Here is a 27,728-nt window from a genome sequence, read left to right on the forward strand (position 1 = left end):
GCTACCTCTGTTCAACTGGAGACAAACAAAACAGTGCCATGAATATCCCTGTCAAAATTGTTCTTGCATTTGAAAAAAAGCAGGTATCGGGCCTGAAATATATGAAAACTACCTATACTGTTGATATGCACTGCATAATTACTGCAGTTTATGTGTTCCTGACTCCCTCTGTGCAATACTTGAAGGGATTTGTATTTCCTTATTACTTCTGGGCACACAAGTAATGAATCATTAAACAATTTGGAGGCAGATTCAGTATAGGTATCAGGTTTTCATATACCACGGAAGCTGTGACTGACCACATATAATATGGGGCGGGGGGGGGGGGGAATAGGAAGCAAGCAAGAGAAACACACTTTGTTTAATGACAGGAAGTGCAAGTAACGACTGCTTTCTTGAAATTTGGTTCTCACTTTTGTCAAATGTAGCCTAGTGCATTTCAAAATATGAAAAAAACTCATGCATTGTGCCAATGATTTTGAAGTAGAACAATGCTGCCTGTATCTTTCTCATACAGCAAAGTCCTAATGCCTTGATTAAAAGTGCCTTAACAGCAAATATTTAGATGCCAATCTACTTGAAAGGGTGCTGAAAGCTTTTACTTAATATGTTTAAGAATGCTGTGCCAAGCAGCTAAATATGAATGACTTTTTAATCAGTCTGTTGATATCACAGTCCTGAAACTTCTAGTTTATTCATAGTGAATATGTAGTAGTATAATTTTTCAAGCCTTTCAAAACACAAAGCCTTTTAAATTATTCTTAGAAAGATTTTGCTAGCTTCCATTTCTTAAATACTGTTAATCTTTACACAATATCCATAACCTCAGTGGTTGCCACTGTAGTCCTAAACCCTTGCACCAGCATAATGGCTTGTGAATCTGGCACATGATGTTTTTATGACATTGTACTGGTGTTGAAATCAGTCCTGACAAAACCAGGAGCAATTGAGAAAGAAAGAAAGAAAGAAAGAAAGAAAGAAAGAAAGAAAGAAAGAAAGAAAGAAAGAAAGAAAGAAAGAATAATTGTATTATTTAATAGGACCAACAGATGGAAGGCTAAAGGTTTAACAACACATCTGAACCAGTTGTTGTTACCACATTATGATTCAGCAAAGAACAAATATTGATATTTGCAAATATGGCTAGTAGCTCCATCAGGTTGTCTTCTCACACATTGCCTTAGTTGTTTTTAAAAAAAAAACTCTTACACCTGCCTATACAGTACTACTTCCAGGTTAGCGGAGTCTGTAACCTGAAGTGTTTGTAACCCAAGGTGTTTGTAACCCAAGGTTACAAGAATTTTTGTAACCCAAGGTTACAAAAATTTAACTAGAATAGATTATTCACTATAATGACTGTTGTGATTTTTAAGAGCCAACACAGCTTTGTATTTTATAATAGAAAGAATAAAATCCTTACAAATAAGGTTTTGCATAGCCTCAGACCAGATGGACAGCAAAGCAGGTTCTTATGTCATAGGGTTGTTAAGTTGTACAATTGCTGATATTTCGTGAAACACGCACTGACAGAATACTTGGCTCACTGGACATCCCCACTAAATCCTCATTTTTAATTAGCAACAGGTTACCAATCACTGTGTTATTTGGAAGCTGAAGGCATGTGTGCATATAAGCTGACTTGTACATGATCTTGCCTTTTGGATAGTTCAGATCTATAGGACAGGGTGAATACCGCTTCTGTAGGTTCCCGGTACTTCTATCATTTTGGATTAGAAGAAAGAAGTATTGATGACACTCTGTGAATCTCTTGATCTCTCCCAGTACTTTCAGGTGTCTTCAATATAAGTAATTTTTAGCCCCTAAAAGGCATGTATCCCTTGAGTTCAGTTCCTCCTACACCACAGGGTTGCTTAAGCTGCAAGGTAGATTTTTTCATCACACTTTAAAGAAAGGAAGATTTTGTTGCTGGAGGCTAAGCTAGTACAACCCCCTCGCAGTTTAAATGATTGGCAGCTGACTGACAGGCTGTGCTCTTGCCAGATGAATCTATGTGGGTCTACATTAAATGAAATAAAAAATCAGGACTATTATGGCTTTTCCATTCTTCATGGATGATACAAAATGACCATTATAGGCCTGACCCAAAACTTTTGCAGCATCCACAACATTCCCCAGAACACAGTAAATAAGGTGTAAGAGACCAAGGCCTTCTGCAAATTTTCTTCCTTGTCGCATGTTTTAAAAATGGTTGTTGCCATTATACAAACTATAGCACAGAGGCTTTAAAATACCATAATCTTCTGTCACCTTGAACAATGTGTGCAGTTCTAGCTGCCACTTTTTAACAAAGAAACTATAGAGCTGGTAAAAGGCAAGAAATAAGAGCACAAAAATCATTAGGCTTGTAGATAAGCTACAAGGAGAGGTTTAAATTGGAATTTTTCACTTTAGATGGAAAATAAAAGATAGGCTAACTGAAAGAAGAAGATAAGATCCTAAATCATGCATAAAAACGGAACAGGAAACGTGGATGCTCTGTTCAAAAACATGTGACTGAGTGGGCCTGGAGTGAAATTATTGTAAGACTTACAAAGTCATCTTGAAGCACATTTTGATTTTCCCCACTCACTTTCTTATGCACAGAGTAATTTCGTTGGAGGTCTTGTTAGGAACAGGTGAGACCAGGCCTGGACTAGCCATCTGGGCAGTTCTGGTAAAGGCCAGAGGGACCAATGCTCTCAAAAGCTGAGGGAATGATCTTTGTGAAAACAAAACACAAACTAATAACCCTGTCCCTGCCTACTTTTTTGCCCTTTGCTCTTGCACGGGACAGGGAGAACGGCAAAAGAGATTGGTGCCACCTATCTCTGAAGAGATCTGTTTTGAAATACAGATTAACATATATATTAATTTCTTCCTTGATAGAATTTTAGATGAGATATGCATATGTGTGGGAGAGTCACGTGCGTAGTTGGAGCCTAAAAGATTGCAACATGAAAATGGGGATTTGTTTGTGAAGATTGCAATTGCCACATACTCACATTTCCCTTTTCTGTCTAGGCTTGCGGAGTTCATATGCTAGTCAGCACAGCCAACTTGGTCAAGAGCTGCGTTCGGCGGTGTCTCCTGATCTGCACATCACCCCTATATATGAAGGTAGAACCTATTACAGTCCAGTGTACCACAGTCCAAATCATGGAACAGCTGATGTACCCCAAGGATCCCAAACAGCGTTATATCGAACTGGATCTGGTAAGTGTGAAATCCCTGATGTCCCCAAATCTAAATTGGCTACAAGAGTATGGGGAACTATTTTGTCACCCTGTGTTCGTTGGAGAATAATACTGAAATAATATGACAGCGTGTACTTGAAACCATAAAGTTTAGAAAAAGGAAACCCCAATTCATAAACTTCCCTTCCCCCACAAATTTGGCGGGGTGTGTGTGTGTGTGTGTGCGCGCTAAAGGACACAAGATATCTTCCTGCCTTCTCTATCTGGAAGGAAGTTGGGTAGGTCCAGAAGTGCACAGATGCTTGAAGGAGCATCTGGCTAGAAGGGAATATTGCACTCGTAGAGGGAGCAATCAGCACACACATCACCTGCCACTGTAAAGGGGGCATAAGACTTACCTCTGCTATAGGCAATCTTTTAAAAATAGTCTTGAACACCACATACTGTCCAATTTGGCCTACCCTTCCTTAGAGGAGGTTACAGGACAGATCCTTAGTTTTGGCAGCTAAAATCAAATTCCTTTATTTCTTCTACATGCTTATTTTTTTAAAGAAAGCATTAAAAACACCATTTTTAAAAAATACTTCTAAATGTGCCATACATTTAGCTGCTCTGTATTATTTGTCACCTTTATAACTGACCCCATCAGTTCAGAATTGAGTAATAACGCATTGAAATAAGAAACGAAAATCCCATCAGCATTCAAATCATGGCCAAATTCCATCAGCATTCAAATTAACCTATCAAAGTAACGTACAGTGAAACTGCTAAAATTAAAACACTAGGGTTTGGATCCTAGCTAACTTAATTCAAGGAAGGAAAAAATCCCCAGTCCCTCTTTGTCCCTGTGACCACTTGTGCTGCTTGAAAGGCCTCTCTGGAGGGTAGCCCCCCCCCCAATGGACAATATGCAATGGGACATGGCTAGCTGCTGCTAGGAGGGAAAATAGCCCAAAGGACTTAAGCCCAAAATGGGACTTCTAGAAGCCTTGTGTGCCGCATTCCACCCCCAAGATATAGACTCTTAAAGGGCACAGGTGGCTGCCATTAGGGAAGAAGCAATGTGCAGCTTCTCTTCTTTGAATGTCCTTAAGTATGGTATCTTAGATCCAAGCCGAATCTAAACCCCAGTCTGTCCGCCCCCCCGCCATGCCGGCCTAAAGAAAAGCACTTTCCCTTGCTTCCAAAAGGCTTTATTGAGTTTCTGAAGGAAGGAGATCAGATAATAAATCTGTGTGTCTGTGTCTGTTTGCCTGCACAACAACACATATGGACACACAGCAGCAACAATAATCTTTATATTTGTTTTATGTTCCAGGTGTTGGAAATCTACAAAGGTCATCCAGTCAGCGTAGCACTCTTACATACCAAAGAAATAATTATGCTCTGAACACAACAGCTACCTACGCAGAACCTTACAGGTCACTTCATTATCGGCTCTCTGAGTCCAGCTACAACAGGATGCAGCACCATGCACCTCCTGCTGATGATGGTACCACAAGATCTCCATCCATAGACAGCATCCAGAAAGATCCCAGGCAAGCATACCTCATACTTTAACGAATTGCCCATAGTTGCCATAGCGAAATAATTCTAAATCGATTCCTGTTACTTAGACTTTCCATTGGTAATCTTTGAGATTGTGTTTAGTTCACCACTGGAAATTTAGCTACACAAATCTTTGTAAAATATTGTCTGCGGGTGGACTGGGTTAACTCATTGCAGGCTGAAAATGTTATATATAACACACACGAATTCACGCTTTCCTTTGAACTCTGCTTATCTAATGAAGAGAATTTGCATGGCGGGATCCAGAATTGCCTGAGGTCATCCACATGCTTCAGCATCAGTTCCCATCAGTTCAAGCCAATGCTGCAGCCTACCTACAGCACCTGTGTTTTGGAGATAACAAAATAAAAACCGAGGTACGCTATAGATGCCTTACTGAAAAAAACCCTCAGTGAAGAACATTGTAGAGCGATGTTTAATTTTGAAGTTTCCGTCAAATTGGTACCTATTGATAAACTTGCAGTGCAAACGCAGGTTCATGCTTCTAGGGTTTTACTGTGTATTGACAGTGAAAATGCTGGGTCATCTTTTTGACTGCTTCCTTTAAATTTTGATTTTTGTGCACACTTGCTTGGAAGCAAGTCCCTCAGCGGAACTTTATTCTGAGTAAATATCTGGATATAAACAGAAGCTGAATCCTGAAAATACAAAGGTGTAATTATGACCCAAGTTCTCATGTCTTGGAGATGGGGGGCCCTTTTTGACAGGGACGTTATGTTTCAATTATTGTTAACCACCCTGGGATATTGGAGAAGGAGGAGAAATTATAACATAAGGCCTAACTAATGGCTTTTTAAAAATCATTTTATTCTGCAGCTATTTAAAAAACAATGTTTCTGTCTAACAAGCAATTAGCAGAAAAATAGCCACCTGTATATTTATTGTGTTTTCCAATAAACTTTGCGTATGTGAAATGGAGGGGAACAGTGCTTTATGACTTGAATTTTGGGGAGTGTGCTTCCCTGTATTACTGGTCACCTTGTTGTTGTCTTCACAGAGTAACTATGTTTTCCATTGTTACTGAGTAGAAATGTTCACATTTCTCCTATAGTCAATTATATTCTGTACTTTAAGAACCTATGGGTCATATCCAACACTGCTGTTCTGCTAGCCCATCAGACTCTCTCCTGCACAACAGAACTTTATCCTCTCCTCTCCCCTGAAGCCCACTGCGCACCCTCAGAATCTGCTCTCTTTGTGTATTAATAGAATCTGGTCCACATATTTTCTAGGTATGTAGGTTAGGAGGAATCAAACATCTGGTTGACCTGTTGGACCACAGAGTCATTGAAGTTCAAAAAAATGCTTGCGGTGCATTGCGGAATCTGGTGTATGGAAAGTCGACAGATGAAAATAAAATAGCAATGAAAAACGTCGGAGGGATCCCTGCACTTTTAAGATTGCTGAGAAAATCCATTGATGCAGAAGTAAGAGAACTTGTCACAGGTAAAGTTTCAATAGATAGGAAATAAATGGCATTTAGTCAGGTGAAATGTTTCTGTGTGCAAGAAGAGGTTTTACTTTGAAATAACTTAGTTGAAAAGGTATCTTGTTGCATGAACCTTGCATGTCTATTCAGAAGGGTGTCACATTTATGTGAGACCTACTGTGGTAAATGTGTCTAGGACAGGAGCCTTAAAACCTTCATGCAGGCATTTGGGGTTGCAGCTACACACACATACACACACACACACCCCAATAGACTTTTTGTTACAGAATTTATTTTGTCACCTGCAGAGTAGTCCTGTCTCATGGCATTTTTCAAACAACAACTGGTTCTGGGCAGAATATTTGGTTTGGTTTGGGGACATTTTACTACTTCAAGATATATTGAAATTCAGCTTGAGATGGGAAAACGTCCCTCCAAAATCATTTGTGTGAGGGCTTTTGAAATATCGCCATATTGGCAATATAAGTTGTTCAGTACATCCGACAATGCACAGTTGTTCTGAGAAATTTCTTTGAATGTCTTCTGCAAGAGTGGATAAATTAATCTGTAGTACTCTTAGCTCCCATAGTTTGTTTTAAAGATTATTTTGGCCCCTCAGGCAGTTAATACTTTCACATTTAGAACTTTCATTCATAAGGATTCATTATATTATTGAGTCTCACAGTAGCAGTATAATATTAGGATTCTATTGTGAATGACTTTATAAGTTGTTTCATAGTGATACAACATTTTTTTGTAATTAGATTATTTTTTATTTTCATCAAATGATTTCCTGAAGAATGTAGTCACCTTGGCTAAAAAGAACAAGAAAACTACATTTCCGTGGTGTTGCACATGTCCATAGGGGGAAGGCCAACTCTCTGAATTCAACAGTAATTAAATTTTGCTAAATTTGAGAAAGCTGTGTGCTTGAGTCCAGTGATATTCCACACTCCAGGGGCACATCTTTCTCGACTCACTTTAGATGCCGCTGTTGCTCAAAGACAATCTTGACTATGACTTTATATAAATATAATCCCCTCTGATGGGCAACATCGAAATCAGATTGATTATATTCTCTGCAGCCAAAGATGGAGAAACTCTATTCAGTCAGCAAAAACAAGACTTGGAGCTGACTGTGGCTCAGATCATCAGCTTCTTATAGCAAAATTCCAGCTTAAACTGAAGAAAGTAGGAAAAACCACTGGGCCAGTAAGACACAATCTAAATCAAATCCCTTGAATACACAGTGGAAGTGAGGTTTAAGGATTTAGATTTGGTGGACAGAGTGCCTGAAGAACTATGGATGGAGGCTCATAACATTATACAGGAGACAGCAACGAAAACCATCCCAACGAAAAGGAAATGCAAGAAAGCAAAGTGGCTGTCCAATGAGGCCTTACAAATAGCAGGGGACAGATGGCAAGCAAAATGCGAGGGAGATAGTGAAAGATACAGGAAATTGAATGCAGATTTCCAAAAAATAGCAAGGAGATACAAGAGGGCCTTCTTAAACGAGCAATGCAAAGAAATAGAGGAAAACAACAGAATGGGAAAAACCAGAGATCTGTTCAAGAAAATTGGAGATATGAAAGGAACATTTCGTACAAAGATTGCCATAATAAAGGACAAAAGTGGAAAGGACCTAACAGAAGCAGAAGACATCAAGAAGAGGTGGCAAGAATATAGAGAGGAATTATACCAGAAAGATATGGAGGTCTCGTACACCCCAGGTAGTATGGTTGCTGACCTTGAGCCAGACATCCTGGAGAGTGAAGTCAAATGGGCCTTAGAAAGCACTGCTAATAACAAGGCCAGTGGAAGTGATGATATTCCAGCTGAACTATTTAAAATTTTAAAAGATGATGCTGTTAAGGTGCTGCACTCAATATGCCAGCAAGTTTGGAAAACTCAGCAGTGGCCAGAGGATTGGAGAAGATCAGTCTACATCCCAATCCCAAAGAAGGGCAGTGCCAAAGGATGCTCCAACTACCGCACAATTGCACTCATTTCACACGTTAGCAAGGTTATGCTTAAAATTCTACAAGGCAGGCTTAAGCAGTATGTGGACCGAGAACTCCCAGAAGTGCAAGCTGGATTTCGAAGGAGCAGAGGAACCTGAGACCAAATTGCAAACATGCGCTCGATTATGGAGAAAGCTAGAGAGTTCCAGAAAAAACATCTACTTCTTCTTCATTGACTACGCAAAAGCATTTGACTGTGTCGACCACAGCAAACTATGGCAAGTTCTTAAAGACATGAGAGTGCCTGATCACCTCATCTGTCTCCTGAGAAATCTCTATGTGAGACAAGAAGTTACAGTTAGAACTGGATATGGAATAACTGATTGGTTCAAAATTGGGAAAGGAGTATGACAAGGCTGTATATTGTCTCCCAGCTTATTTAATTTATATGCAGAATTCATCATGCGAAAGGCTGGACTGGATGAATCCCAAGCCGGAATTAAGATTGCCGGAAGAAATATCAACAACCTGAGATATGCTGATGACACAACCTTAATGGCAGAAAGTGAGGAGGAATTAAAGAACCTTTTAATGAGAGTGAAAGAGAAGAGTGCAAAATATGGTCTGAAGCTCAACATATTAAAAAAACTAAAATCATGGCCACTGGTCCCATCACCTCCTGGCAAATAGAAGGGGAAGAAATGGAGGCAGTGAGAGTTTTTACTTTCTTGGGTTCCATGATCACTGCAGATGGTGACAGCAGTCACGAAATTAAAAGACGCCTGCTTCTTGGGAGAAGAGCAATGACAGACCTAGACAGCATCTTTAAAAGCAGAGACATCACCTTGCCGACAAAGGTCCGTATAGTTAAAGCTATGTTTTTCCCAGTAGTGATGTATGGAAGTGAAAGCTGGACCATAAAGAAGGCTGATCGCCGAAGAATTGATGCTTTTGAATCATGGTGCTGGAGGAGACTTGCGAGTCCCATGGACTGCAAGAAGATCAAACCTATCCATTCTTAAGGAAATCAGCCCTGAGTGCTCACTGGAAAGACAGATCCTGAAGCTGATGCTCCAATACTTTTGGCCACCTCATGAGAAGAGAAGACTCCCTGGAACATACCCTGATGTTGGGAAAGACCGAGGGCACAAGGAGAAGGGGATGACAGAGGATGAGATGGTTGGGCAGTGTTCTCGAAGCTACCAACATTAGTCTGACCAAACTGCGGGAGGCAGTGGAAGACAGGAGTGCCTGGCGTGCTCTGGTCCATGGGGTCACGAAAAGTTGGACATGACTAAACGACTAAACAGCAACAACAATCCCCTCTGAATTGGGGGGGGGGATCTCCTTGACTTCTAATGCATGCACACAAGTACTGATATGTCATTGGATAATGTTGTGATCAACTGAAGTTTCAGAAAACTGCAACTGTTCCAAGTGTTAGAAATTATTCAGCACATACGACAAAGTGTGAATTACACATTAGGCATTTAGCCAAATGAACTGCTGGGATGTTTCAGTAACTAAATTGTAAGGAGCGGGGGCTGTGAATGCAAGCAGTAAATAAGACCAGACTTTCCTCCTTTCGTCTCTCCTCACACACATCACTGCAAAATACCTCTGCCTGCTGCCTCTGTGGAGACAGCTCCTAGTTCAGTTGGTATTGGTGCTTCAAGTCTCACCAACATGGAGACAAGCTTGTGAAGGGATCCAGCAAGTTCTTCCACAGCTCCCAGATTTGGTGGGCTGGCAGCTGCTGTGGTTTAGCAGATTAGCAGCTTCCTTCTCTGAATAGAAGGCAGAGACCAAGATTAAGAGAGGTAGGAAGCACGCTAAAAGTCATCTGTGCCTGGCAGGTAGTCCTGAATTATTATTTTTTAGGGCTGTGATAAAAGCCAAGCAGAGGCTGTTTGCATCTGTCATCCCAGCCTAACGTATCTGACCTGTTAGCTGCAGTCAACTCAGAGGTTGCTCATTCATGTTTAGCCACTAAAATACGCCAATGTGCCCACTACCCCTCCATATTTCTTGCAAGGCTCAAGCACTCTAGAGGTTTCTGCCTGGGCAACCCATTACCTTAGGGCAGGGTTTCCCAAATTTGGGTCTCCAGCTGTTTTTGGACTACAGTTCCCATCATCCCTGACCACTGGTCCTGCTAGCTAGGGGTGATGGGAGTTGTAGTCCAAAAACAGCTGAAGACCCAAGTTTGGAAACCCCTGCCTTAGGGCACAGTGCTGCTTATTTCTTCCCAGGCCTTTTATTTTTTTATTTTGCAAAAGTATGCAAACATTCTTTTCAGTTAGCCCAGCAAGATCATCAAATCACAGCTTATATTGATAAATAAGTGCCATATTGGTTGTTTGCTTAAAATGCTGTGATTTAAACCCAGTTCAGATATTTCAAGCACAGCATAGGGCCGTTGGATCAGTGCGGCTTGCGGTTTATTATGTATGGCGTGCAAACTGGGGGGAGAAGCTGTATCTGCTCACCTCATGGGGTGTGCGCTGTTTTATTACCATTTCCTCCTTTCATTTATATCCCACCTTTCTATTGTTATGCAACCCCATGTGGCATACATGTAGCTCCCAGGTGATTGCCCAGCCACACAATGACCAAACCGAGGCCCAAACTCCCAAGAGCCCAAATCACATGAAGGGTGTTTCTCTCTCTATGCACATAAAATAAAAACAACAAGTGCACCATTGTGCAGGCTATAGTGAAGGTCCTCAGGGTTTTTTGCCCATGTCATTCCTGTTAGGGAAGTTCTTCCTCAACTTGCTTTCGTATCTGAAACAATCATAGATACACAATACTAGTTCTGAGGAAGAGATGGCCATTGCCTTGCTACTATGAGTCTTGCAATACCCAGGTGTTTCTCAAAGCTGCTTAACTGTAATTGTCACTTTCACATTACTTGTAGCTGTAGGGGCTCTTTGTGTCGGAAATCCATACTGCAGAAAGATGGTATTTGACTAAACGTTTTAATATTTTAGGTCTGACCTATGATTTCTGCTGCAGAATCACAAAGTTAGTGCATAGTCTTGGTTTCTGTGTTGCTGACATGGAAGAATAACCCGTACATTTCTCCACTTCCTCAAACAGCTTTATTCTGCCTAAGGGTGTTTTGTGTTTATTTCTTTGGAATCTCATTTTTCATGAGTTATATTCTCCATCACTAAAACCTGGTGTGATTTATTACTTTTGAAATTACAAAGGCAGTTAACAGACCTTATCTTATAGTATGTTGGACACAAACACTTTATATTCATTCTTAGTACTTCTACATACATTTAAATTCTTAATATCCCATACTTTACATTTGGGGTGGTGCAATCTAAAGCAAGTTATGCATGCCTAAGGCATGGAGTCAGTTCTTAGCTGTGCTTGGGTAACACTGATTTCACAGAGAATTAGGCATGCTTCACTTTTCTCTGGATTGCACCTATGGCCCCTCCCCCCCTTCTTGTAATATGAGCCAAGCACCGTTGCTAGAGAATATCAAGAAAGCACACACCATGCATGCAACAATTATGCGTAGGGAGAGGAGGGGAGGAACCACTGATTCAAATTCTGATGCCACCACTAAATGGCTTGTTAAAATGGATCCAGGATCCTTTGGTACATTGGTAAAATAGTCACTGACAAACATGCTAAAATTGCTGCCAGGAATCTTTTTGTATTCACCAGGGAGTTTTTGAAGTAGCAAGAAAAAGAAAAAAGGAAAGAAAGCATCTAATTTTATATCGATATCATTGTGTTTAACTGAACATACAGGGAGGAGTATTATGAGTGTTCCGCCATTGCAAGCATTTCTGCTTGAAAGATGGAATGATTCCCCACTTTCCTCCTGACCCCACATCATAGCTGTAAACTTTTCCCTTTTCTTGCAAGGAATCCTATTTGGAATAAGGGAATTTCCCTTAAAAGGGGGGAAAGTTGACAGCTATGCCCCACATCCCAAATGGAATCAGGGAATGCATGTGGGAGGGGAGAAAGCTCCATTGTGCTAGTAGGACTGGATTCGTTGAATTTGGCCCACAGTTACAACTAAGCATCAGTTTGCTACCCTGGGCTCCTTCAGGGGAAAAGAGCAGGATATAAACTAAACAAATAAATATATATATCAATGAAAAGAGAGCCTAGAGAGCGTTCTAAATAATTTTTGTATATAATTACTGTCTTGATTCTCAACTTCGTAATAGCACCTAAGACACATACATTATCCAGAGAAGGAGATCTAGCACAACTGTCTGGTTGGTCCCAAAGTATTTGTACATAAATGACATACAGTAATTGCAAATTCTGTCACTGATGTTTTGGTTCGTGTTGATAGTTCTGAGCCAGCTGTAAATGGGATGAGAAGATCTTCCTCATCTAATAAATTGCTCAAAGTGCAGATACGCTGGTCAGTCCATTCTAGCCACATTACTGGTTTGTGTTAAATGCACAGTAATAAATTGCCCCAGTAGAGAGATCACACACAAGTAAATGGGTCAAACATTCACCTTTGTGTAATTATTCATCATCCATGATCAGTAGTGAGGACAGTAGGTGACACCCTAGTTACTATTGTCAGAGGCCGATAAGTAGTTGTAACTATGCCTTCTCTCAAATCTGGTAAGGCAACTTTTCCTATCCGTAAGTCAGCTCAGCTGTTGATCAGATGACAAAAGCACACTTTAAATAATAAACATTCTAAAACTAATGTTTATATGGCTACCAGGAGTGTTGGGGGAGAGGGACTCGCAAACAACTTCTGAGTAACATGGTGAAGTAGATTTGTTGCCACGCCTAGCATTGTTTAAATACAGCATTGCTTTGAGGGAAGAACAACTTTATATAAAAGCGAACACTTCATTACTATGTTCAAAACTGAAGTGCAATCTTTGTGGATTCCCCCCCCCCCAAAAAAAAATCTGTATTCAAAATGCCTAGTGGCCAATAAATACCTGCACTTAATTGTGGAGAAAAGATATATGATGTTCCCAAGCATTACCTTCAAATCTTGGAAATTAATTTTTCATCTTCTGGAGTTGCAATTACACAATATGTAATGCTTTTACTTTGTTACCTAAACTGAGTCCTAGAGATGGACTAGAACGCTATATGTTAAATCGTACAATGGCAAATCTTGGAAGAGATGCTATAGAGCATTTACCATAACATAGAGAGATGAATGAGGTGTCAAATTAGAAACCAGAATAGTGGCTTTACTAGTTCACCAAAAATAAAATATTTATAGAAACTCAAACTCAAACAGTTAAAAAGAAATAAGGTATGACTATAAGCGTCCATCTTTTAAACTGCTCTGGCTGTCGGCTGTAAATGTTCTTGTTTCTTCATTGAAATGAACCCCATTCTTCTCCCTGGCAGCTATTGGCTGAATTGTAATGTCATGAAATGCTTCTAAACTTTCTAATGCAAAGATGGTAAACCTATGTTCCTCCATCAGCCCCAGCCAATGTGGCCAATGGTCAAAGGTTCCCCATCCCTGTTCTACTGATAAGAAATTAAACTGTCAGAACATGAAAAGTTACAGTTTTGGAGCACTTAATATAACACTGATGAAACTGGGTGCAGTTCTCATCTCAAGCCATGTGTACTCACTTTGGATGTGTTTTTTCACAACTCCAGATGATAGATGTTTGGTTGTGGAATGAAAGATCTGTATCTGGTGTGTAATCTGTCATTTAAAGCTGGACTAGAGGTACCCAGCAAGTCTTCACTGTTTGCATTTTAAAGGTGGAAAAATATGTTCGCATTATTGATTGTTGAAATCCCAAATAGTATTTTCTGTGCGCACAAGAATTGCATGTGGCACACCTTGTATTGTGGTGTGGAAACCTGGCAATTGTATTTCTTCTTTCCTAGTAGTACTAATTGGAATAAAGTCTCCAGATTGACTGTGTTTTGAATGTGCAGGAGTTGATTGAGTAGACCGCGTATGCTTGTCATTAGCAAATTGTTTGGGACTCATTTTCTTAACTTCTAAGTGATGAAAGGGCTTTTCTTACCCTAGCAAACACCTTGCCCTTCAGCATATTATTATTTCCCCTCAAGTAGACAACATTTGGCAGATAACAAGATAAAAATCTTATTCTTTCAAGCAAGCAATCACTGAGCTAGGCAAGTCAGACAACCTTGCAGTGTGGGCTGATCAATCATACATTCCTCTACAATCAGCAGAGCAAACAATATTTATATTTTGTAACAACTGACCTGTATATAGTTGCGTGTCATAAAAGTCTGTTCCCTCAAAACGGTAACAAAAATATAATGCCAGTATTTTAGTAGGCAAATCTGAATTTGCCACACAGAGGTAACATGGTTTGGAGCAGGCATAGGCAAACTCAGCCCTCCAGATGTTTTGAGACTATAACTCCCATGATCCCTAGCTAACAGGACCAGTGGTCAGGGATGATGGGAATTGTAGTCCTAAAACATCTGGAGGGCCGAGTTTGCCTATGCCTGGTTTGGAGGATCAGAAGCAACCTGTGTACCTCCAAGCACCTTCATTCCTCTAAAGTACAGCTCACTTCTCTATTGCCTGTTTAGCGTTAAACATAGGTTGCTGGACATAGGTTCAGCCATCAATGAAGGTCTTGGGATAGTAAGAACCAGAAGCAGCTTTTCCGTTCAGTTTTTCTTTCTGTTCTGTTCTGGTCTGGTCTGGTCTGGTCTTTTGTATTTTGTGTGGTCCCCTACTCAGGTCTAATGAAGGGTTAAACTGCAGGTGAAAATGATGGTTAGTTGATGAAGGACCCTGTGTGAGAGGTAGAAAGGAAGATCTCCTAGGGTGGGAGGATGGGAGAAGAAAGAGAACCTCCCAGGTGAGAGCTGGAAAGGGATCACCTTTCTCTGTGTGGGACAAGATTTACCTGTGAAAGATGACTTCATATGCTTTCTCTTTTCTCTCTTCTTCTTCTTCTTCTTCTTCTTCTTCTTCTTCTTCTTCTTCCTCCTCTTCCTCTTCTCTTTAGCTTAGCTTGTTTTTTATTATAATGTATTATGAAAAGTCTTAATAAAATCTTATTCAAAAGAAGAAGAATCACAAGCTGACTTCCACTTACAGAACTGGGCTTTTCCAGTTCCTCCTTCACTCTGTGTTTGCTAAAAAAATGCTCCTGAGAATTGGTATCATCCAGACGTCAGAGGATACAGTGTGTGCAGCTTCAGGGGAGAAATCAACTATAGGAAACATCTCTTGCATAAGCTTTAAATGCATTACATGGGAACTACAGGCAGTGTTCACCTAACTAGCTGCTCCTTTTCCTTACCAGGGAAGAGTTGTTGGTTCTTTCTCTTCTTGATGAGTTGAGGGACATAATTTCTGTGTACTCTTTTTTTTGCAACAGTAGTTCTGTAACCTCATGCAAGATGAATCCGTTATAATTATTATTTTATACGCCCAATTATTTGGAAGGTAGCAAGTTCAACACAACCCTGAGTCTCTTGCTAATAAAATATTCCGAATCAGAAATGCCTCATAGTTTGTGAGCCACTCTATATGTATTGTGTATTTCAGTTATGGTGGCAGGTTACTGCTGATTTCACACACTTTAGAATGTAAATACAACATTGTAGAATAAATCACCCTGGCTTGTCTTGATATGTATAATGTAGACTTCATTTTACTTGAAGTTTAAGGTGCCTGGTACATTGGGATCTGGTTGGATTTTACTTGTTAACTGTAACAGTGCAATCCTGTAGCTGCCCACTCAGAAGTTAAATAGGTTAAATGGAGCTTTCTCTCAGGTCAGTGGGAATAGGATTGCAGCTGAAGTTTCATCACACAAATGGTCTGGTCTGCTGTCTGTGTGCTACCTTTCAAAGCACTGCTTTTGTTTTATAAATTTGTCAGTGACTTTGCCCCTTCCTACTAGGGACACTTATTCCTCCCTTATGTTCTGTCATGATAACTTGAGGGTCCATGTGCCAAGCTGAAAAATATGAGAGAGAGAGAGAGAGAGAGAGAGAGAGAGAGAGAGAGAGAGAGAGAGAGAGAGATGTTGCTTCTTATACTGCTGTCTTTTATGCTATGGAGCATTTGGTTTTTATTTCTTTTAATTGTGCTGTGCTTTAACTTGCTGTTACCACAACTATATGGTAAGGTTTGCAAGTTGAACCTAATGGTTCTAGCCATAAAATAATACTTGATGGATCTTTCCCCCCTCCACAGGCGTTCTCTGGAACTTGTCTTCATGCGATGCAGTAAAGATGACAATCATTCGAGATGCTCTTTCAACGCTAACAAACACTGTGATAGTTCCTCATTCTGGGTGGAATAATTCTTCCTTTGATGATGATCATAAAATTAAATTCCAGACTTCTCTAGTTCTACGCAATACAACAGGATGCCTGAGGTAAATTGCTGTGTTTGTAGTAGTAATCTTAAAAGAGCAATTTCTTATGCGGCCTTTGTAAACTAATCATTTCTTCCATCCAAGCTAATATGCTTTGCTTTTGCATAATGAAAAGAAGCAGACATGCAGATTTATATCCAAGGGCATGTTTTATGATTGTGTGCTCTCTGTGTTTGTATTAAATGCTAATTATAAGGTTAAGTTGTGTGTTGCTTTGATGCCAAGTCATTTCTAGCAATTTAATCTTTAAGTTATTAACTGGTCACTACTGTGGTTCAGGCCATTCTATTAGTGTAAGCTTGAAAGAGTTATTGCAGAGTACACACATCAAAATCGTCTAATGATAATTGCTGGTATTGAAGGAGCTACCAAAGGCCCAATTGGATTGCTTCCCTTTTTCTTTAATCAGCAGAATCTTCTTCCTGTGCCCTATCCTGAGATGCTTTTTATAAGTCCCATCAGTTTCAGGTGTCATTTATCACATGGTGTTAAGGGCTGCTGTTCAAGAAGCACAATTCTAAAGCCCTCTTAGGCACCAGAACTAGTTTATTGGTTCTTTGATTTTGGCCACTCTGATTGAAGTCCAAATGAAGTTCAACACATGACCAGAGCAACTCACTTAAAAACAAAAGACCAAGCTGAAACAGCCCGTTCCATTTTACTGCTCAATCTTTGGGAGATTTCTCGTAAGTTTGTTGAGGAAGGGGGAGCATTCAAGGGTTGTGACACACACCTGCCCTATTAGTACAGCTCTTTTCAGTGGTCATTTTCCCCAGTAAGATGTCCTGGAGAGGGCACTGTTCCAGTGAGTGCTGGCCTCCATCCCCCCACCAAGATTACCTTCCAGTGATGTAACATTGGGGCATTCTGGAGGAGAAATTGTGGCTGCCAGGTAAGAGGAGCTCCACTGCTTAAAAAACAAACAAAAAAAAAATTATCCTCCTCTCACAATTAAAAGTTCCACTACAACCTTCCATCTAATCCTCTCCAAACATTTGTGCCTTTTTCCATTAAACCATGGCTAAGGAAGCTTAACAGTGATGTCGGAATTGACAATTAGCTAACAAACCAGTATCAGAAATCATGATTTGGAGTAACTATAATTGGTGTGATCTGTAAATTGACAAAACCATGGTTATTGCTCTGTCCCCAGAAACCACTGTTTCAAGAGATTACAGTGCTGAGCAGACATAAAAATGAAAGCAGAGAAGCAGCTCTAACCCAGGGTTTGCCTGTGATTTTGGAAGGTCATACCATGGTTTGGTTCTAAACTATGGTTAGCACAAACTATGATTTGGTGTGGTGTCCAAATTGAATCATAGGTTTATTGAAACGATCCTTAGTTTTTTTAAGTAGTTCATGATTTCAAAAGGGCTCTGTCTTGGTTCAGTCCTGCTTTTGGTGAGACTTGGCTTGCAGGCATTCAAGGTTAGGGTCAGCAGTAAGGAACTCAGCAAAGCAGTATGATTCATGAATGACCAATATAGCCAGCTGATGAAGTCGTCAACTCAGTAAGGGAAACGTCAAAAAGGATATTGTGGCCAGGATGCAAGCCAGGATCATCCTTAGCCATGTAAACCTTGAAGCCTTGTTTATCAAGTCATAATAGAATCAGTAGCTAGAAAAGAACGCAGAGCACCACCAGGTCATGTCGCATTTCTGACAACATCTGGAGCTGCAGGGTGCATATATTAAGTTATGTAATAGGACAATTGTTGAAATTGGGGGTGTACTGTAACAGCATTTGATGGATTGCACCTTTTAATGGATACATTTAGATCTTTTTCACTCTTTATGCAGAGAAACCTGGATTTGTCACCAAGTTTACTCAGGAGCCCATCATGGCTCTGTGAGAAATGCAGCTGTATAATGTACATTCTGGCAACCGTGCATTTCTCACATTCACATCTTATTTAAGTGTCCATTTATAACATGTCGGCTAAAAATGTAGTGACCTTTTAAACCACAATATGCAACCAGGAGTATGTTGGTTGGCAAGTGTGAAGAATAAGCAGAGACTAGTCAGGGATTGCAAGGACAGAAGGCAGGATTTGAATTCAAAATGGTCCTGTTAGATTAGGTCTGAAAACAAGATAGATTCATAAAGATGTGGAGGTAAATCTAGAACAGCCTTCCCCAGGCTGGTGCCCTCCACAACATTCAGACGGCAGTCTTATCATCAGTTGCAGCAGGTCTGTGGGAGTTGTATTCCAAATCATCTGGTGGTCACCAAATTGGGGAGGCAAACCTAGATTATGATAAATCACTTCACCAAAAAGCGAGATAAATTGAAGAGCAGCCAAGAGCTCATAAAAGCACCGTTTAATTGAAAAATAGCCCTTGGTTTTAGAAATACAAAATATACATTCTCTTGCGTATGCATTGGGTTGTTTCATACAGTGCTGTCTCTTTCATGCAAGGACATCTGCATAAGTAACAGGACCACTGCATAACAGGACCATATAATCCATGCCTTTCCAGATGTCCCTCCTTCAACAACCACTTGCTGCTACTCCCACAACTTCAACCTGCATCCTAGTCTGTGCTGCTTCACCGTGCTTCCCACTGTATTTCTTCACAAACCCCATTGCCTAGTCTAAGATATTCACACAGGCTGTGAGCCAATAACAGCAACAAAAAAAAACATCACCCAAAGAATACCATGTCTAGTTTTGCATACAACAATTTAAAAACATAGACAACAAAAGGGGTGTGTTTTGATTTATTTATTTTCAGGTGGTGGAATCGGGGAGAACTTGCTCAATGTTAGTTTTTTAGCTTCCTTGGCCTTGGGAGGGTTGTAAAGATACAAGAATCTTTTTGGCAGCAGCTGTTCAGTGTGGCCTGGACCCATCCCAGATTAGACCACACTATGCAGACATTGCCAAATGGATTGGCGTCAACCAGCAACAAGTAGTTTTTTTGCAGGCTTTAGTGCAGCATGTGGATCATTTATTGCCAACCACATATCTGGGTAAGAAATTTTCCTGAGCAATAAGGACTGACTGAGAACTGATATAGGCAGTGCTTCCCCCCCCCCTTTAACCTAGGGTTATGTGTATCACTGAGTACACATAAAGGTATATTTTTAATCTGCAAAGAAAACTGACCACATTTTTTAAAGCAATCAGTAGGTTATTGATAGTATTAGAGTGGGGAAAATATATTTCTATCATAATCCTGAAAATGTCATTATAAAACACACACGCACAGTATTATCTGGAATACACTGAGTTGAACTCTTGACATGTGTTTGCACTTCATCAGAAAATGATATCATCATCTTATCTAAGCAGCTTTCCGTATGCAGACAATTGGCTGCATGTCCCTGATAATAAGAATACTAAAATACATAGTGTTTATTAATATGCATCACCATTCTGATTCTGTTTTTATGCCTTAGGAATCTAAGCTCTGCAGGAGAAGAGGCACGGAAACAAATGAGATCTTGTGAAGGGCTGGTTGATTCATTGTTATATGTGATCCATACATGTGTGAACACTTCAGATTATGACAGCAAGGTGTGTAGATCTTTTAACAACATTTTCTCTTTGTTATCAGGAGAGTTGTCTGGTTTGGGCTGTAACTCATTTATACCATTTCAGTCACAGAGTTGTTACGCTTTTGTGCCACTGAATGTTGAAGCATGCAAATTAATGCTGCCTTTCTAAGCAAAAACTGGAACTGTGAAATGATGAAAACAAGGGTGGGTTTTATCTTCCAGATCTTTCTAGTTTCTTTCCCCTCTCTTGTAGTATATCTGAAGGTTCAGTGTTTAAATTGTTGCTCTCTTACTCAATCTTGGGTGGGCACAATTTTCATTGACTTGGAGAGGTTCACTGTGACAAGACAAAGTTTGATAACCTTTACACTGGACCAATGTATAGAGGGATTACTAAAAGACTCATCATGGTTAAAATTTAGCTGATCCCTATTTCCCTGATATCACTTCTGCGCTATGTATTTCACTACAGAATCTCTCCTCTGTTTGGCTTACAGACAGTGGAAAACTGTGTGTGCACACTAAGAAACCTTTCCTACCGTCTTGAGCTTGAAGTGCCTCAAGCCCGCCTTCTGGGTATAAATGAGTTGGATGACTTTTTGGGGAAGGAATCACCTAGCAAAGATTCAGAGCCAAGCTGCTGGGGGAAAAAGAAGAAGAAGAAGAAGAAAACTTCACAGGAGGACCAGGTTGGTTCCTCCTCATTCCCTATGGCTTATCTCTTATAGGAACCAATATGCTAGAGGATACCACGTAGCAGGATGTTTTAAACAATCCTGTTTGGATTTGGCTTAAAAAACTGAGCTCACATATAATAAGTGCATTATCTTTCACAGTGGGATGGAGTTGGCCCAATACCAGGATTGTCAAAGTCTCCTAAAGGTGTGGAAATGCTGTGGCATCCTTCCGTAGTGAAACCATATCTAACTCTTCTAGCTGAAAGCTCCAACCCTGCTACTTTGGAAGGTTCTGCAGGATCTCTCCAGAATCTTTCTGCGGGCAACTGGAAGGTATTGTATGAAACTTGAAGCTGTTCTGCTTCACCCTTGCAGTTTGTTTGTTTTTTGCAACAACATTGATGCTCTAGCGGAGAGCCAATGGCAACATCCCGTATCCAACATTTTGCAGGCTGCTTTATCCAGGAAATGTACTTCAGGTCACAGGGTCTCATATGAACTATTTGTAAAGTTGACCAATTAAAAAAAAAAAAAAGTAAGATGGTATTCAACCATAGTTTAGACCCATTGAAATTAATAGACAAAAGTTGGCCATGTTCATTCATTTCAGCAGTGGTACTTTGAGTAAAACTTAGTGGAATGCTGCCCATAATTCATGCATATTGTCAGGGAGCTGCACTCCACTGCCAGACAGAGTCTGGGTGGGTACAGGCAGCCCCAGCCTCTCCTTGCCAATGAATCGTCTCCCAGCGAGTCTTCCAGCACCTCCCCTGGGGAAGGAGTTATCCTCAGGCAGCCAGGTGGAACGAGGGCTCCAGGATGTTGCTCAGAGACCCAGCACCGTCCGGCAGACCCGTTCTGAGGGGGAGATGCCACTTCCGCCGCCTGAAATGCACAGGGGGGCCAAAAGACCGGGAAGGCGGACTTTTAGGATGCCGAAGTTCCTGTACTGGGGGTCACAGCCGTAGACCAGCACTTCCGGATTTGTCTAGCGACTAGGCAGTCATGTTTCTCAGTAGCTCTGCACTGTAAATAGCCTTGCACAATAAAATGGTTAAAAGACAAGACAGACTTTGTCTTTACTTGTGAGCAACCCCCTTGTGGACCTGACACATATGGACCAGTGGATATTACTCTGCCCATCAAACAGAAGATAAAGTGCATTTGGTCCTGACTCATTACATGCACTGACATCTCAACAATACCTTAGAATTATGTGGCACAATTATTCTTTTATGTATGGAGTCTAGGAACAGTGTGCCAAGGCCATCCTTGCTGATAGTGGCGTGTGCAAGGGAGGTGGAACATAACTCTTCATAGTATTCTACCTGATGCAGCTGTACAAATACATTTTTTCTTTCTATTTGAAGACGATGACTGCATTCGGACACAGTGTTAAGTCATGTTTTAGTGTTATACATGTTTTAGTGTTCTTTGTCCATCTCTGGCACAGAAGCCAGTTTCACAGAATATAAGGTTTGAAGCTGGCCTGCTTCAACAAACTACACTTGAGGCTACTAATCACAATTTGTCCAGAATTAGCTATCATGACAAGCTACACTTAATCTGAAATGTTATAGGATGATGCTAACATTACTTTGTGTTGCTTGCTGTAATGTTAGCCTCTCTGTGCTAACAGAGCAAGACATAAAGAAGAGTAAAATAAGAAATAAAATGGAAGGAAAAGCTTCCATACTGCACAAGGGTGAGAGGGCAGAAAATCACATTGTATTTTTTATTGAATAAGAATATTTTTTCCTACCTTGAATGTGGAATAAAAATTTCCAGGAAAAATGTAGGGGGAAGTTAAGAACGTTAAGGGTGGGAATCAATTAAATAGTCTTGCTAACTGAAGGACGTCTGCTAGTGCAGTGGGGCTTCCCCCCCCCCCAGCATCCTTTCCCCAATTGGCGGGGGTGGGGCGTCATGAAAACCCTCGGAACAGCATGTGGGGAGAGCAGAGGGAGGGTTTTTCCATCTGGCAAACAAAAAAGCTTGCACTAACAGAATGATTGTCGTAGCACTGCATTGAATTCCTTCCTTGCTATTGTATGAAGTAATGGCATTTTTAATATTTAACTTGAGCTCTGCTCCCCCAGTTCGTACATCTATTCACCTTACAGCCACAGTAGCACAAAGTGGAATGCTTTTGGGGAAGAACATTACCAACATGCTACTGTTAAAAGCACTGAGGGTTTTTTACCAGTGCATAACTGGGGTGTGGTGAGGAGCAAAATCCTTAGCCTCACTTTAAAAAAAAAATATATTGTTGAGTACAAAATCTCCTAATATTCCGAATCCAGCATTTTCTGCAAGCCGTGCAAAGAAAGGTCACAGCTTAATTAAATTAGCTAAAGCACAGATAGGTTTATCAGCAAATAGGAGATTAATTGCTGTTCACAAATAGGTTTTATCGCTATACACTCCTGCTTACTATATGCACAGCTGGTATACTGTAAAAGCACCACCCTGCATACCTTAAACCGCTTTTCTTTATTCACCAAAGGGATGATAATAATAAAAAACCCTCAAATTTCTTAAAGTGACATACTGCCTTAGAAGTTCCAGCAGGTGATTTCTTTTTAAAGGAACCAAACATTTTGTCCTTCCCCACCATAAATTGTTACTGCATATTTAATAGCTATTAAAGCAGTTATAATACCATTTAACATATTTAGTCTAGTTCATCTCTTTCTGTGGCCCATAATGAAAACCCTTCATATGTGAGGTTGATGCCAAACCCATACTTCAGTTAATGCGAGTAGGGTACATAGCTCCATTTTGTGGTTTGGACAGCACCCACTAATTTGTATTAAAATTCGTACATGATGAAAGAAAAGGTTGGCTATATTGGCTTTTTAAAATAAAAAATGTACATGTTTTTAAGTAATTTTGCATTTTTGTCGGTAGTTTGCGGCCTATATTCGAGCGGCTGTCAGAAAAGAGAAAGGGCTTCCGATTCTCGTGGAACTGCTGAGAATGGACAATGACAGAGTTGTTTCTTCTGTGGCAACAGCTTTGAGAAACATGGCATTAGATGTCCGCAACAAGGAGCTTATTGGTATGTAATTTTGGGGACTTAACTATGCAGGATGTCCATATGAGAAAGACTGTATGTTTTTTAAAAATGTTTTTGGAATTTCTTGTAGCCATATCCAGCACTGCAGCTAAGCCATCACAGGGGATCTCAGTAGCAAAAGACCTTTAGAGCAGGTGTCAGGGGTGTGTGAAGGGCAGGGGGAGGAAGTAGAAGTCCCATTACACCAGTGTAACACCACTGGTAGTGCCCTGGAAACAACCCTCTGTCTCAATAGCAAGCAGTTGCTGGAAAATGGAACTGTTTCGGACAGGAAGTTATATCTGCAAAGCTTGATTGAAAAATGAAATTCTTCATCTTTGGTGTAAAGTCATAACCTTCTCAAGATTCATTATGCTGGTGATGAGTTCTGACAGCCTCCAAACATATTCTTCCCTTGGAGATCCAGAGTGTTTTCAAAATTATTTTTAGAACCTTTTTTTCCTCCTGCCATAACGTATGTTTCTGTCAAAATGTGGATATGGATAGGTAGGTGTTTATATAGATGACATGGCCAATTTCCTGCAGATGATTAATTCCGCAGCCCTCTTTCCTCCATCTGGGTTTTCTGTTGTAAAAGTCAGAGTAATATTGATGGGTGTAGCTTAGACCATTGGTTCTAAAACTCTGTGCACAGGCACTGGAGAAAGAATTGTAGTAGTCACTCAGAACAACTCCCTGTTTGAGCACCTTGTGGTAAACCGTTAGCAGATCTGCTATCAGAAAACAGTTCCCAGGTATTAAAAATGTAAGGCTTGAGCCTTTTGGTCTTAAGTGTAAGCACCAATTCTGTGAACTGGCCCACATTTCTATTTGTAGCACAATACAATTTACAGTATTATACTTTTACAAATTGTTCTCTGGTTTTCGACCGTATTAAAGATATTTGAATTTGGCTTGAGCCTTTCTGAAGTTTACTTTCATGGGCCAACACAGCAGTATAATATGCCAACAAAACAAAAAGTTGTGAGAGGCATTCATCATACCACTTAAGGATTAAAAGCAATGATTATTTGGGGTTTATGTATAAACCCAGACCCACTTGCACAGACTTCAGGACCCACATGATTGAAAATACTGTCCTAGTGTATGCTATCAGGGCCAAGCTACACGTGATCTGAATTGGATTGGATCAGTATTATCCCTGCTGTGAAGGCACCACTGCTCCAATCAAAATTATCTGGGGGTTTTTAAAGTATTTTAAAAATTCCATCAGGAGACCATCTACAGGAGTCAGCAACCTTTTTCAGCGTCTCAGACCATGTGGTGGGCCGGACTATATTTTTTTTGGTGGTGGTGGGGAAATGAATGAATTCCTATGCCCCACAAATAACCCAGAGATGCATTTTAAATAAAAGCACACATTCTACTCATGTAAAAACACGCTGATTCCTGAAACATCCACAGGCCGGATTCAGAAGGCAATTGGGCTGCATCTGGCCCACAGGCCTTAGGTTGCCTACATCATGTGTGATTCAGTCCTCTGTTCAGCCAGGACAACACTGCAGTAAAAGAAAGAAAAAAGGGCTTGATTAACATCTAGGTGAATTGTGCAAACTCAAAAACCAGCTACATAATTCTCTGCAATCTACAGGGGTTCCTCAGCAGACAAATAAAAGGGGAAATGGTTCCCTGAAGATGTGTTTGTGTTTCCTGTGTTTTATCATCTGGCCTCATATCTGTTTCTAAGAGTCTAGAGAGGTGTTGACGTGATTGAGATTATTTTAATCTAACAAAATCAGTGCATTCAGAGATATATGTCTCAGAAGCCGATGGTCCCAAACCAAAGTTATTACACAACTTTTTGCAAAGGGGAGTTGCAATCCATGTTGTAAACTGGGAGAGAAATTAATATTCCTGACTACAGAAGTGAATGGGCCATTTCCTTGCTTATGCACCGTTCCATTTGTATTTACACAAAATGATTTTAAATTGTACATTGATACAAGTATGCAATGGAGTAGCATTTCTTCTTTAGTTATAAATCAGAATTTGTCTGCAGGTGCTCAGCTAGGGCAGAGAATCAATGCCTTCCTCATATTACCTACCTGCTAGCTATCATTTATATACAAATATACTTCCAGTTTTTGTGTTACAGGGCCACTGAATTATCACCACAGCCCAAACCAGGGCCTTTAGTGTACCTTAGCTTTAGGATACTTTTTCTTTGTTTTACTGTACAGTTTGTTAAATTTCACTGAACACCAAACACACAATCTTGGGAAATTATTTTTCTCTCCTATAACAATTATACTTCATATGTGTATTTCCTGCTACTGTACATACTAAATACTGGCCACATTCTCATACAGTGCTAAACAATGATTTAGCTTTACCTAAATGACTCTGCTTAGTTCAACAAGACAACTTCATAACCCACCAGCTGGTAATTAAAGCTACCAAAGTCAGGCTTTTAACACAGCAAGCTAGAATTATCTGAAAGTAAAACTTGACTCTGCTAGTTCTTCTTCCACCCTCATGGGAGGAAAAGGAGAGAAGCATTTACCATATTTTTCGCTCCATAAGACACACTTTTTTCCTCCTAAAAAGTAAGGGAAAATGTCTATGCGTCTTATGGAGCAAATGCATGGTCCCTGGAGCCAAATTGCCTGGGGGCCAAAAGCAGATCGTGCTCTTTTTTTACAAAGAAAGAAGGGGGTGTTGAAAGGAAGCCGCTGAACAGCTGTTCAGCAAGTGATCGGGAGAGAGATAAGGCTCCCTTTCTAGCCCCAGCCCCTTGCCCAGGCCTCCATTGTTGAATGCAGGGGGAGGCTGTTTGTTTCCCCTGCGACATGTGACTGATTGATTAGATTATCTGTCTGGAAACAGTAGAAATGGCTGTAGGATTAGAAGCTGCAGAACTGTGAGTTGAACCCCATAAAAACGGTCCTTTTCCTCTTTGAAAAAGAAGCTGCACCACTTTGAGCTGATCCTCAAAAAAGCAGGGCTTTTCCCTTTGCAAAAAAAGCTGCACCACTGACCTGATCCTCGAAAAAACAGGGCTTTTCCCTTTGCAAAAGAAGCTGCACCGCTTTGAGCTGATCCTCAAAAAAACAGGGTTTTTCCCCTTTCCTCCTCTAAAAACTAGGTGCGTCTTATGTTCAGGTGCCTCTTATGGGGCGAAAAATACGGTAAGCCCAACTCTTCACTTGGGCTCATTCATGAAGCCCTAAATTATGGCTTAGCGTCTTACTCAAATGCAGCCTCTAACTTCTCACATTTCATTGGTTCAAAGTTCTGCTTGAAAGAAAGAAAGCAGGGTGGAATCTGTGCCTTGGTGAAATATTTATTGTGTTTCTATAAACCACAGATTGCTAGAAACCAGAGCAATTAATTTGATTGTGTTGTGTTCTCTCTCTCTCTCTCTCTCACTATAAAATGGCTCAGCTAAAACAAGCTTATCTAAAATAAATACATAGATTTGTGTATGTCTGTGTACTTTGGCATGTTGCCACAATCATTTTAATCACTTTTTGTTCTAATCCAGCAAAAGAAGGCAATATATTTTTAATTTGAAAAATGACACTGCACTACCTTGCTGCCACTCTGCATAGCAAAGGGATTTTTTTATGAAGTTGTATTAAATAATAATAATAATCCTCCCCACACACCCCCAGAGTGCTTCTGGATTTGTAAGTCTCCTTGTTGTGTTTCTACGCAGTGTGTTTTTCTATGTGACGCTAAAAATACCTTTGAACAGTGCAAAGTTATTGTATGGGCATCTTTTCCTCCCCAGGTAAATACGCTATGCGAGACCTGGTAAATCGCCTTCCCGGAGGCAATGGGCCAAACATTCTCTCTGATGAAACTGTGGCAGCAATCTGCTGTGCTTTGCATGAGGTCACCAGCAAAAACATGGAGAATGCCAAAGCTCTAGCTGACACAGGAGGAATAGAAAAACTGGTGAACATAACAAAAGGAAGAGGTGACAGGCAAGTGGAACATTAGAAAGCC

At 40.4% G+C, this 27,728-nt stretch overlaps 1 protein-coding gene across 5 annotated transcripts in view; it reads left to right on the forward strand.

Annotated features, from left to right (window-relative positions):
- Positions 1–27,728, forward strand: part of PKP4 (plakophilin 4) — a 97,001-nt gene that overhangs the window by 62,321 nt on the left and 6,952 nt on the right. For all 5 annotated transcript variants that reach the window (XM_033165333.1, XM_033165350.1, XM_033165359.1 and 2 more), the window contains exons 8-17: positions 3,022–3,213; positions 4,513–4,732; positions 4,987–5,119; positions 5,996–6,209; positions 16,336–16,519; positions 19,923–20,040; positions 20,519–20,710; positions 20,858–21,031; positions 23,609–23,759; positions 27,511–27,706. In XM_033165333.1, coding sequence (XP_033021224.1) covers positions 3,022–3,213; positions 4,513–4,732; positions 4,987–5,119; positions 5,996–6,209; positions 16,336–16,519; positions 19,923–20,040; positions 20,519–20,710; positions 20,858–21,031; positions 23,609–23,759; positions 27,511–27,706 — 1,774 coding nt within the window. The remainder of the gene's footprint in view (positions 1–3,021; positions 3,214–4,512; positions 4,733–4,986; positions 5,120–5,995; positions 6,210–16,335; positions 16,520–19,922; positions 20,041–20,518; positions 20,711–20,857; positions 21,032–23,608; positions 23,760–27,510; positions 27,707–27,728) is intronic.

This window comes from Lacerta agilis, chromosome 1 (assembly GCF_009819535.1).
Source record: "Lacerta agilis isolate rLacAgi1 chromosome 1, rLacAgi1.pri, whole genome shotgun sequence".
NCBI classification, from domain to species: domain Eukaryota; kingdom Metazoa; phylum Chordata; class Lepidosauria; order Squamata; family Lacertidae; genus Lacerta; species Lacerta agilis.